A 13375-nucleotide genomic window follows, 5' to 3' on the forward strand; every position below is an offset into this window, starting at 1 on the left:
ACTAAATCTATCAATAATTGTATGTGTTCCTGGATAGAATGCTGGACCACCAAGATTTTTTTAATCACCAAGAGTTTCTAGAGTCATTGGTAAAATTTTAGTGAAGTCAGCAAATTTAGATAATAACAAAAAAATTAATTTCCTAATTTGGGTCATTATGTAAGAGAATGTCCTTGCTCTGAGAAAATACTGTGGCGTCACCTTCTAGAGGTAAGGGCACCATCACCTTGCAACTTACTCTCAAATGGTTCAGATACAAAATAATATCTAAATTTAATATATACAAATATATGTGCGTCTGTGTGTGTGTGTGTACACATATCCAGAGAGGGGGGAGGGGGAGGAGGAGGTGATGTTCCTGTAGTGAAATAGTAACAACTGGGGATTTTGAATTCTTCCCTGAACATGAGAACTGGTTTCTCAAAATAAACTCATCTGCCATCTCCTGCTGCACAACAAACTTTAAATGCAAAAACATAAAGAAAAGAACCAACTAAACAGAGAGAAACGATGCACACAAGTGAAATCTCAACTTGACCAAGTTGATATGAATTTGAGCCTTGAACCTCCTGTGCTGGTTTAAAATCAAGATCAACTAAAACAGCACGTCAAAAGCACATACTCTCCCATACAACAGCAGGCCAATATGACCTAAAAGCAACAATTAAACAAAAATGAAAAAAAATATGAAACTTAAGAAACGAATAAACCAGGAAGAAAGGAAAATTAGATTTTAAGAGAATAGTACACCTTCCGGTGATATACTGTGCGGGAGACAGGTGAGGTGTACCTGACGGAAATGCACCCCACAGAAAGGAGAACCTAGAACACACGTCCAGAAGTTATCCCACTAAAGGCGGATGGCAGGAAGTAAGTCTGTTCCCCAGGACCACAACGCTCATCATCTATGCCTATATTTCCATGAATAACAAAAAAGACAAGAGAAGCTGCAACAAAATAGCTCTAAAAAGAACCCCGGGAAAGACCACACCCACCTCATAAAACTGTCCCGAAAAAGCAGCTTGGCTGTCTCCCGCCCCTTCCCACGACCCCGCCCTTGCAACCTTCCTCACTTAGAAAGGAAGCCCGGGAATTCTTTATAATGTGATACACACAGCCAAAGGCTGGAAAACTTCCCTCCCCAGCCAGCCTCTCCCTGCCCTTCCCAAACTTCCCTCCGCCAACCCTGAGGGCCACTGAGACTTCCTCCCACTTCAGACCAAGTGGGCACAGCCAGGGAAGAGGGGACCAGCCAGCCACACGAGTCCTCCCTAGACAGAGACAGACCAGAGGCAGCAAAACGCAAAACCATCTCAGCGGGACAGCTGTGGTTACTGGGGTTATTTACCTAAGGAACATCAGCTTTAATCAGGTGAGAAGAGGAAAGGCACAGAAGCTAAATCACGGGGCTCAGACTACAGTGAAAAAGTGCTTGCTCTATCCCTGAATCTGTCATTCCATTTTTGTTCAGTGTGAGACTTGTAAATTACAGCTTCCATCTTCAACACACGAGGATGTACACATTGTTTTAAAATCTGACAATTACAACACCGGGCCTTGTGGGATGCTGTATGGAGGGAGGGTCATTTCTCCTCTTTCCCTCCATCGGAGAAGAAAAGGCAATGTGGGGGCTTTGCGGTCTGGCAGCTGTGGGTTTAAATTCCAGCCCGAGCCCTCATAAGCGGTGCAAACTGGGGCAGTCATTCAAACTCCCCAGAGGCTGAGATCCTCAATGCGAACACAGAAATAGCCTCCACCTGCTGGAGGGGGTGGGGGGATCTGATTTTACATGAGAAAACGTATATAAAACACCTGCGTGCACCTAGACCTACAGGCCCTCAGGTGGTAGCAGCAATAGAGATAATAGTTAACAGAGAGCTTCACCAGGTTTTCTTGAAGGGCGAATTGGCATTCATAATGTTTGGGGGGGGGGGGGGGAAAACAAACATGGCATTTTAAATATTACCCTCTGACATTACAAGCAGGTTATTGCTTCTGCATGCACTTACTTGACCCTCTATGGAGCCTAACTCCGAAGATGTTAGCTGACCCCCGAGGACTGGGGGTCCCGGCCTCCCGTATCGCTCTGGCAGCTGCTGCTTAATACTTACTTAGGTTACAGCAAGCGCGCGGTTCCACGACTGCCCGCCATCCCATTTTCCCCACAAACAGCCCCAAATCCACAGTACAAGCTGTCACGGGCAATTTACCATCATCACACCTCAATCCTGCATAGGGTTTACAGTCAGAGGTCTCCAGTAACGTGGCTCAGGGAGGGACAGGCCCCATCTCACCAGCAGGCTGTCCCCTTCTGTGTGTTCAGCAATCAGCAGGGCTGAGACAGGACCCATAAATGATGCCACGGAGATGAGAGATGCCCAGCAAAGAACACGGCAGATTCTGCATCTCGCAGGCTGCGGTCAAATATCCGGACACAAACAGGTACATGGCCAGCTCACAGAATGCTGAAACTCACTACTCCCGCGAGGAGCTGCTCTCTCCAGAGGGAGACACGTGAACAGAACTGTCACGTGAAGTAAACGGATGGCCTGGAAACCATCCAATTAGCGACGGTCCTCAAAGTTTCCGGACCCAAGATATATTAGGACAAGAGCAACAACATTTAGATGGAGATGAAGTAACTCGGGAATAAACGTGTGAAATACACTCTGCCTCGGTGCAATCTGGCTTTTTGGAGCTGGTAAGGGTCCTTGGGTGCCAGCTACCATCACTGTGGTACTGAAAAGGACAGTGAGGGCTGGAAGGGATTTCTCATAATCACAATTTTTTTTTAATAGCTATCTACAAGCAAGAAACATCTGTTTAGTATCAGACACCAGGAATCTATTTGTTATTAGGATGGTAAAGTATTAGACTATTTAGACTTTGGAGATTTCATTCTAGGACTTATTTTAGATCAGCAGAAATACTTAAAGCAACAGTCTAATCAAAGCACTGCTTCCCAATATATTTGTGTGCATCCTCAGAATAAACAGAGGAATTGTATTTTTTAGTCCTTATCACTTAAAAGTCCTTATCACTAAACTAATAAAAATAAATAAATAACATGCACTTTGTTATTCCTGCAGATCCTAGTGCCTCTGATGTCAAGAACAAGCATTAACTAAGAGTAAAACCAAGTACGAAAACATAAAACTTGCAGAATCCACACGGCCCAGGAGGGCCCTGCTTGGTTTGCAGGCCCGATGTTTAACAGCAGCAACAATGAAGGACAGAGGAATCCTTGAAGACGTAAATCAGAATGAGAAAAGGAAGTGAAGTAAAAGGAATCAACGACGGAAAAACTGTATATACTGTTTTCACCAACCTCTCAGACTTTTCATAAGCCTAATTTTCAAACTCAAAACATCTTGCCCTAAAATACACGTTTTTTATACATTCCACTTCACATATACTAAGAAACAAGGGTTGTTTTAAAATAGATTTCAAGGACTTCCCTGGCAGTCCAGTGGTTAAGACTCCGCACTTCCAACGCAGGAACTAGGGGTTGGATCCCTGGTAGGGCAACGACGCTCCCACAGGCCACGCGGCCAAAAAATCAAAAACAAAAAAAATTTCAAATATCAATCTCTGATATATTCATTCCTTCTTGCACTGACACCTCCCATTCACAGAATTCCAAAGTGGGGATTTTTACTTTTCCAAGATATACACAGGCGACCACGCTTGAAGAGACACCAACCAAACCTATCTAAAAATATTCCAGGGTTATACTTTTAAACTTCAATTGTATTTTTCTCAAGTTCAAGAACAACTTCATTTTTTGGTTATGAGTCTTAAGTGGGGAGACTAACACTTTATGAATTCACTCCTTAACCATCAACACTGTGAAGTCCATGAACTGAGGGTGAATGATCTCACACATTTGTTGTTATTTGTGTTGTTGTTATTTATGCAGGAGCAATGCCCCCTCCTCCAAGTGAAGCTTATTCCTAGAAACTCCCTTTTTAACACCAGCAATGTCAAGACACAGCAGACCATTCTGCCTGTGCTACTCTGTTTCCTTCTGGATGGCAGCAAACGGCAGCAAAGCTCAGCAGAGTGGGAAAATTTAAAGCAGGAAAAATGGTGACTGTTCGCATCTAAAGATAGTATTTTTTAAGTCAGCAGACTTGTCAAATGGATTCTCAAGTTATGCTTCTTACAGAATCTAAGAAAAGAATCTCTATTTCCCCGTAACTATCTTCAACCTTTCCCATTAACTCTAGACGTTACAGAAAGTTTGGTCCCACCTAGGTCCATCTGACTATTGTTCAGTCGCTCAGTCCTGTCCACCTCTTTGCAACCCCATGGACTGCAGCACACCAGGCTTCTCTGTCCTCCACTGTCTCCCGGAGTTTGCTCAAATTCACGCTCATTGAGTTGGTGAAGCTATCCAACCATCTCATCCTCTGTCACCCCCTTCTCCTTCTGCCTTCAGTCTTTCCCAGCATCAGGGTCGTTTCCAGTAAGTCGGCTCTTTGCATCAGGAAGTCAAGGCACTGGAGCTTCAGCTTCAGCATCAATCCTTCCAATGAATGTTCAGGATAGACTGCCTTTAAGACTGACTGGTTTGATCTCCTTGCAGGTTCAAGGGATTCTCAAGAGTCTTCTCCAGAACCACAATTTGAAAGCATCAATTCTTCAGAGCTCAGCTTCTTTATGGTCCAACCCCAACATCCATACATGACTACTGGAAAAACCACAGCTTTCACTAGATGGACCTTTGTCAGCAAAGTGATGTCTTTGCTTTTGAATACGGTGTCTAGGTCTGTCATAGCTTTCCTTCACAAGAAGCAAGTATCTTTTCATCTAATGGCTAAAGTCACCATCCACAGTGATTGTGGAGCCCAAGAAAACAAAATCTGTCACTGCTTCCACTTTTTCCCCTTCTATTAATATTTACCATAACATGATGGAACCAAATGCCATGATCTAGTTTTCTGAATGTTGAGTTTTAAGCCAGCTTTTTCATTCTCCTCTTTCGCTTTCATCAAATGGCTCTTTAACTCCTCTTCACTTTCTGCCATTAGGGTAGTATCATCTGCATATCTGAGGTTGTTGATATTTCTCCTGGCAATCTTGATTCCAGCTTGTGATTCATCCAGCCTGGCATTTCACATAATGTACTCTACGTAGAAGTAAGCAGGGTGACAATATACAGCCTTGACATACTCCTTTTCCAATTTGGAACCAGTCAGTTGTTCCATGTCCCTTTCTAACTGTTGCTTCTTGACCTGAATACAGGTTTCTCACCAGACAGGTAAGGTGGTCTGGTATTTCCATCTCTTTAAGAATTCTCCAGTTTGTTGTGACCCACAGAGTCAAAGGCTTTGGCATAGTCAATGAAAAAGAAGTAGAGGTTTTTCTGGAATTTTCTTGCTTTTTCTATGATTCACTGAATGTTGGCAATTTGATCTCTGGTACCTCCACCTTTTCTAAACCCAGCTTGTACTATTACTATCTTTAAAATCAACAGAAAAATCTTTCCAGAATTACTCAGTTTTATTCAAGTTTACCTTTAAGAAATTACTTCTGTTAGATTTGGCTTCTGTTGGTGTCTCACGGTTTATACTTGCATTTCCTTGAATGTGTGTGGCCATTCTGTAGTTGTATTGTCTAACCCTTTCGGATTGCCTTACTGATTTGAGGAAACCTTTTTTTAATCATGTATATATAATTCTTCATCTGAATTGTAATAAATGTTTTTGCCCAATTTGCAGCTAGTCTTTATTTAATGTTATGTTTTAAATTAACATACAGTACAAATGGATTCCTTTTCCTGTGTTCAGGTCTATGAATTTTAATATGCAGAATCACCACCACAGCCAGGATGCAAAACACTTTTATCATCCTTCAGAGCATCCCCCACACTGCCCCTCTGGAGTCACCCTTTTCCCCCCTCTAACTCCTGGTAACCAACCGATCGCTTCTCTGTCCCTCCAGTTCTATTTCTTTGAGAAAGTCATACAAGTGGACTCCTATGCAGCCTTTGGAGGCAGCCTTCCTTCAGGCAGCATCAGCTGAATGGATATACCAGTTCATCTGTTCACAACTACTCTTTTAAATGCCAGCAAGCGCAGTGGACAGTGAAGGAAGGGCCTTAACCCCTCCCAGCAGTGGGACAGGAACAGAGCAGTATACCAAGTACTTGGAAGGAAAAGAGAAGGTCATGCAGTGGGCAGGACCTTACAGAAACCCCTCCTAAAGAGAAACTGAGTGCAATTCATCACTGTCCACACAGGGCTACGGGCTGTAAGAAAATAAGCCTGACGGACTCATGTGGACACCACTAACCCTAAGTACCCTAGACCAACAAACTATTCTGTTTGCCCACTAAAGTTTTCATTATAGCTTCCTCTGTCAGGGCAACTGCTAAACTATACTAACTTATGACAGAGGCCAAACAGCATGCTCCTTCCAAACTATGACATCTGCTCTACAGACTGCTCCACAGTCCTTCCAGCAAAGAGCAGACGTGTGGCTGATCAAAGAAGTCAGTAGCCTATAATGCAAGTGTGTGTGCTGTGCTGAGTTGCTCAGTCATGTCTGACTCTTTGCGACCCCATGGGCTATAGCCTGCCAGGTTCCTCTGTCCATGGGATTCTCCAGGCAAGAGTATGGGAGTGGGTTGCCATTTCCTTCTCCAGATGATCTTCCCAACCCAGGGATTGAAACTGGGTCTCCCGCGTTGCAGGCAGATTCTTTACTGTCTGAGCCACCAGGGAAGCCCGCAATGCAAATATATTTATGACCTAAGTGCAGTTTCATGTTGACAGAGCACATCTGGCATTAGACCAAATACTCCAGGAGGTCGTACCCTTTCTTCTGATCAAGCCCCTAGGTCGTAAGCCTGGGAAGCCCACACATCCTCGGGTCAAACTCGACCCAGACACATAACCTTTCCCAGAGGGCAGGGGCTGCAGAACTTGGGTTTACAGGGACTTCCTTATGGGAAGAGAAAACCAAAAAGGAAATAAAGGTAACCAAGCAAACCGAGGCTTCCATTAGCAAGTGAGAAAGCGAAGATAAGACTCAGACACTGTCCAACCAGTAAACAGGAGAGCGGGAACCCCCATCAACAAGAATGTCACCCGCTTGGAAACTCCGGCCAGGGGGTCTCCTCTCTGGGAGACCCCGGGGCTAGGCCGGGTACTGTGACAGCAAACAGAAGCCAGATAGTCGGGGAGGCAGGCCTCCACGGTGGACACGAGGCCCGGGGCGGCGGGGAGCAGGGAGGGGAAGGAGGCAGCACACCAGCGCCCTGCTGGGGGGGGGGGGGGCCTTGTCGCGACCCCCACACCCTTTCTCCATTTTTGCTCCTTTGCCCTCAGTGCAGAGATACAGCGACAGGAATACCTTGAATGGCCCCGGGCGAACAACAGTAATAACAATAATAAGAATCATACACCCGCTCTCACGCCAGGGGCTCTGAGAAGATTTCCGCGCGGGCTCATCCCCTCGTCCAGGGCAGACTGGACGGCTCAGCGGCGGAATCCGGGGTGGAACGAGAGAGAACTCCGTCCTGGCGCCATCTAACCCCTCGTAACCTTTCTGCGCCCCTGGGCCAACCCTGTTCCCTGCCCCACCGAGCGGCCAGCGCGGGGCTGAGGATAAGGGGAAAAGATACAAAAGCCGGCATCTCGGTCCTCAAGACACAGCCGCCCCGGGGCGTTCGCCCAGGCGATTAGGCCAAACGCTCGCGAGAGGAAGAACGGAGCCGCGGCGGAGGCGCCGCCCCCTTTCCCCGGAACGCGGCGGGGCTCTCACCCATAACCATTCTTCCCCGTTCACCAAGGGGGCTCCTGTTCTGCCAGCGGCACCACTAAAAATCCGTCTAGACAATGCACTTAAGGAAATAAAAAACCAATTCATTAGAGAACCGAGGGGGAATGAAGGGGGTTGTTAAGGCGGCTTTTTATAGTACAACACAATTCATCCCTATCAACGTAAGTGACTTGACTAGGCAGTCAAAGTGTGGCTATTGATTAAGAATTGGACTTTTCTCTGGAATGCCGCCAAGGATATGAGATAAAATTTTATTTCCTCAGTGGAAGAGTCAAGAAAATAAATATCAGATACGGCTGATTTAGATTATGACCGCTCCAAACACATCTTTCATTTAGAAACGGATCCCACATTTATCACAAGATTTAAAAGGCCTGAAAAGGCCATGCTAATCAAATATTTTTAATACACACTTAAACAGATTTAAACCACATGCCACACCTTGAACAGAACCACTGGCTTCATTTAAATTTTGATTAATCATTTAAACGGTGTAAATGGCTTCATCTAAATCTTCATTTGAATCGTGGATGGTTAAACTGCAAAGGAAAAAATACAATTGTCTATGTCAATAAGTCAGTTTACAAGGTCTTAATGGAAAGTTTCCTCCAATTATTATTTCTTTTTTTTTTTTCCTGTCCTCTGATTTCCTGAAAGTCACTGCTAGGATACTTCCAGCTCCCTCTTTCCTCTCATCTAAAACGGAACCTCACTGTGCCACTGAAAAGGGGGAAACCAACATTCACTATCAAGTTACATTTTCTTCTGCTTTCCTTTTCAAAATATTGAGGGTAACAAGGACTGACTTCTTAATACAATAATTATTATTGGTGCTCACAAAGACCAAAGCTGCCAGGCTTCTAAATATACACAGAAGCAGCAGGGCAAGCTCAGAGGCCAGCGACTTAAGTGGTGTTAGAAGCAGAAATCTGAAGACAAGTTCCCTCAATATTCCATGAGGAAATCATTATATCAACATAGGACATGCACCCTGCTCTCTCCTTAAGTAACTGACTCAAGTGTCTTCACATATTCCATTGGAAAGGGAAGGGCTGCAGCAACAGGTCCAGAAGGCTTAGTAAGGAAAGGAACCTAGCCCAGTGAGCTGACCACCTTTCAGAATAACCACAAACCCTTATGCTCTGCATGTTCATATAATACCAACCTGAAACATACCAGGCAGGTTAAAAATAAGGCATTTATGTAAGTACCCCCACCAGACACACACACACATTCTTGCAAGGTTAAATAGAGAGCTCTGAAAGAATGATTTATTGTCACAAGAACAGGGCCCCAAAATAGATTGGCAATAAAAGTGATTGGTCCCAGCGGGATTGAGAACTAATCCTGGTAAGCAAAGTCCTGACCATGACAGGCAACTGGGGAAAGAGTACCAGAGTGAGGGAAGTGCTTCCCGGCCCTGACCACAACTCTACCAGAGTTGTCTTCTGAACAGGTCACTCAGCCTCCCTAGAAGTCTGATTCCTCTTCTGTAAACTTTTAAAAAAAATTGTTTTAAATGGACTAGCTCATGTTTGTGATGCCTTTTGACAAGAAAACTAAAGAATGACCACTAGGAGCTAGGACCTCAGAGGGAACCACAGAGTCCAAGGAGGTTAAAAGCCCTGGAGCCACCCCCTAAACCCTCTCCAAGTGCAGGAGTCCTGCCCCCAGGTCCCAGCTCCCAACCCAGGCAGGTGGCAGTGCCCTGCTTGAGTGCATCCAGTAATCATGGCCTTGCATTCTATTCCTGAACTGCTCTAATTATGTAAAAGTTCTAATAAGCTAAATTCTCCTTCTTTCATCCAATCATAGTTATCAGTTTTCACTCAGCAACTACAAGGATAAAAGTAAATTTTGCAGTATGGACAAGGAACAAAAAGGAGGCAAGAAAATAAAGTGGCCAAACCAACAGTTCCAGGGCCAAGAAATGAAAGGCAACCAGCAGAAGTGCCTTGTCTAAGTCAGGTTGGCAATCTTAAGCACCAGGCTGACAATACTGTGGAAAACCAATCACACGCTGATCTGTCCACCCCAGTCAGTAAGAACCTATTTTCTGGGTTTCTACATCTTAGGAAAGAAGGTCTGGTTTTACTAATGGACTTGACCTCTCTGTTCAACCATCCACATTCAATCAAAACTGCCCAGCAGGGCCATCCCCCTCCAAACCCCCGCCTCTGCCATTCCCTCAGGTGAGGTCCCCACCCAGGGTCCCCCTGCTTCATCTGTCTAACCGTTTGCCCCTTCCCACCCCCACCCATCAATCCAACTCCTCTGTTCTCTGCTAGCTATCGCTGCCCCAGATGCTGAAGCCAAGATCTAGGTCAAGAATTCAGCGTTGCCCTAAGGAGGGAAAAGCACATTCAAAAGACATTCTAGGCTACCCCTGCGATGGGACCACACAATGGCTGGCTACTTATAATCTGCTCTGGTTCCTGATTCCAAGTCAAACAAGGAAAGGGGCAGTATGCCCAACCAATTTTGGAGTGAGAAAGAAAAGAACAAATTCGTGACCAGCATGGACTGGTTCTACCCCAAAGTGAACATGAACAGGAGCAAATACAGGATGAGGCCCCTGGCAACCAAACGGGTAAACCCTGGGGAGAGCCACAGTAACTGAGAGCAAGTATTCTGTGAGCATCCAGTCCAACTTGATGTCTTCTGAGGCTCTTATGAGCAGAAGTGATTTCTCTACTGTGCATAATAAAGATGTAAGAAAGTCTGGCCTCATAAGCACCAAAAATTCCCTCTCCAGGGCACACACGCCTTTGAAAGGCGCTGGATTCTGCACAGAATCTATTATTCTGTGACAGGTGGTGGAGAGAGAGAGAGAAGACAGGCTAGACTTAGCTTCAGGGCATGAAGGGAAGACGTCCCAGGTCTGCTATTAAGTGGTAAGATGGGGCTGCTCTATCGGGCGAGTTGCACACAAAAAAAGGCTTTCATTTGAAGGAGTTTGTGTTTTCCTAAACCTTCGCTTTCTGCGGGGACCTCACAGGGAGAGAGAGCACTGGGGAGTGTATTAACCCCAAGCTGACAGCACAGAGTCAGCGAGTGTCACTCCCAGCCACAACCAATCTGTTAAAACGACTCAAAACGAACCACGCCTGGCAAGGATCAAGAAAACGAGGGAAGACAGTACTACTAAACCAGGGCTCTACCCGGCAAGGCTAACTTCTGCTTCCGACCATCGCGCACCCGCTGCAAATTGCTCCCTGTGACCCGGATTACCCATCTGATCTCACCGGATCTGGCGACTGGATTTTGAAAGGGGCCACGAAGAAACGTGAGCCTCCGGCCTCCGGCGGGCGCCCCGTCGCAGTCCGCTCCCCCGACGTCCTCCCGGGAGCTGCCACCAGCACCCCGCGCGCGCCCCGCGCCCATCCGCCCGCCCCGGCCTGGCCCGCCCTCCTCGGCTTTCCAGCGCCCAGTCTGCAACCTCCCTGCCCCGCGCCTGGTCCGCCGGGCACCGCGCTGCAGGGCCGCGAGGTGGCCCGGACGCGCGAACAAACTGGACTGGGCGCGGGGACACAAGGGAGCGGGCTGGACGAGGCGCCGCCGCCGGGGTCCCCAGGACGCCCTGTCACGCCTCCCGCGCCGGTTCCCCGCGGGCGGGTCGCAAAGCTCGCCTCTCCCGTGACCAACTCCCTCCTCTTTGCCCAAGAGACACACGGCCACCCCGGCACTACCTGCCGGGCAGGGCCCAGCGCGTGCCGGCCCCGCGCCTCCACCCCCGGGGCCACCACGTCCCCAGAGTGTCTCTCCCGGGCTACCCCCGGAGACAATGGCTCACCCATCGCCCGGCCGGCCGCGCTCCATTTCAGCCATCACCGCCCTCCTCCCCTCCCCGGGCGGCCAGTGCCCCGGCAGCCCCGTTTCACAGAAGTGTAGATCGAGGCCGGGGAGGTGACAGACGAGAGAAGAAACCTGGCTGCTTATGGAGCTGAGGAGGGACCACGGACAAATCGGCCACGGAGACCAGCCCAAATAACAGACCGCTTTCCCGGGGCCCGGCCCCGCCGCCCCCGTCCGCTCGGCCTCCGGGGAACAGGGGGGCCTCCGCCCTCGCCGTCCCTGCCGCCGCCGCCTCATCCGCCCTCCCGCGAAGGAGACAAAGAGCCGGCGCCCCAACCGGTGGAGCGGTAGCCGCTGGGGCGGGCGACGGGGAGATTTCACCCGGGAAACCAGGGGCGGGGGCGAAGGGAAGGGCGAGCCGGAGGCGCCCGGGCCGATCCGCGGCGCTCGGGGCGGCGCGGGCAGCGGGACCCGCGGGTGTTGGGGCGCAGGGCAGCGGCCTGGGCGGGCGCGCTCCGAGCCCGACGGGCGGGCGAGAAAGAACCGGGCGCGCCGGGGACCGCGGACCGCGCCTCCACGGCGGGGGCCGGTGGCGGAGCGCGCGGGCAGCGGCGCGGGTGCACTCACCGGATCGGAAGAAGGCCGCGATGTCGGCCAGGTCCTTGGCCGCCTCCTCCGCTCCCTCGCCGGCGCCGCCCCCGCAGCCCGAGCTCGCCGCGCTGGCCGCAGCGGCGGGGCCGGAGGAAGCGGCGGGGGCGGCGGCAGCACCGCCGCCGCCGCTGCTGCTGCTGCCGCTCATGGCTGCGGCTGCGCCCGCGGCCGCGCCCGGCTCGGGGCCCGCGCCCCTAGCGCCGCGCGCCGCCCGCTCCGCGCCGGGCCTGGCGGCGCCGATCGCCCTGCTGTCCGCGCCCGGCGCGTGGACGCAGAGCCCCGGGGCGGCGGCGGCGGCGGCGGCGGGCGGCGGCGGCGGCGGCGGCGGCTCGGCCCGAGGAGCGCGCCCACATAGACGAGGACTCCGCCCGGGAGCCGCGAGCCGGCCGCGGGGCGGGAGCGCGGAGCCACGGCCTCGGCAGCGCCGGCCGGAGCGCGGGCAGCCACGCGCGCCGCGGCGCCGGACACGCAGTCGCGAGGGCGGCGGGGGATGGGGGGGCCCAAGGGGGCCGGCGGGAGCTCCGCGATCACGGACGCCGGCGGCCGCTGCGAGCCTCCATCTTGATTTCAGATGGGGAAAGGAAGGAGAGGGGAGGGGGGAAAATCACGGCGGAGGGAACCCGGGTGAAAGGAAAAGGGAGAGCAGGGAAAGGAGAGGAAGGGGGGGAAAAAAAAAAAAAAGAGAGGGGCTTCGGGAATTTCCGGTGAATATCGTCTGGGGCCGGAGCGTGGGCTCGGCGGGTGGGCGGGGCGTGTGATGGGCGGGGCCTGGCGGGAGGGGCGGGGCCGCGCAGGAGGGCTGGCGGGCGGCGGCGGGAGCTTTTCAGCGTTGTTCCGTCTCGCGGGCGGCGGCGAAAAGGAGGGAACGCTCTGAGGCAGCGAGGGCGCGCACCTTTCCAGGCCCGGCATGGCGCCCCCCGTTGGACGCTCGCTCCTGCAGCGCCGCACCGCCCTCCGATCGCTGGAGCTGTTGATGACTGATCTCGCCGCGAGGCGGGCTGACTCCTGCTCAGGGCCCCGTGTGCGCGTAGACGGGGCTCCACAATCGTTGTTGAATGGAAAGAGATCATGAAAACGGGTCGTGTGTTGTACTCCAGCCTCAGAGGGAATAATGGAGCAGGCCTCTGAACTGGGGGCCGTC

General features: G+C 50.6%; 1 protein-coding gene across 1 annotated transcript in view; it reads right to left on the reverse strand.

Moving 5' to 3' along the window:
• TRIO (trio Rho guanine nucleotide exchange factor) overlaps positions 1-12382 on the reverse strand; it is a 357377-nt gene extending 344995 nt beyond the window's left edge. Inside the window, exon 1 of the mRNA XM_068990530.1 lies at positions 12211-12382. Within this exon, the coding sequence (XP_068846631.1) occupies positions 12211-12382 (172 nt within the window). The remainder of the gene's footprint in view (positions 1-12210) is intronic.
• Between the last annotated feature and the right edge of the window lie 993 nt (positions 12383-13375).

Source organism: Capricornis sumatraensis, chromosome 18, assembly GCF_032405125.1.
Source record: "Capricornis sumatraensis isolate serow.1 chromosome 18, serow.2, whole genome shotgun sequence".
NCBI classification, from domain to species: Eukaryota; Metazoa; Chordata; class Mammalia; order Artiodactyla; family Bovidae; genus Capricornis; species Capricornis sumatraensis.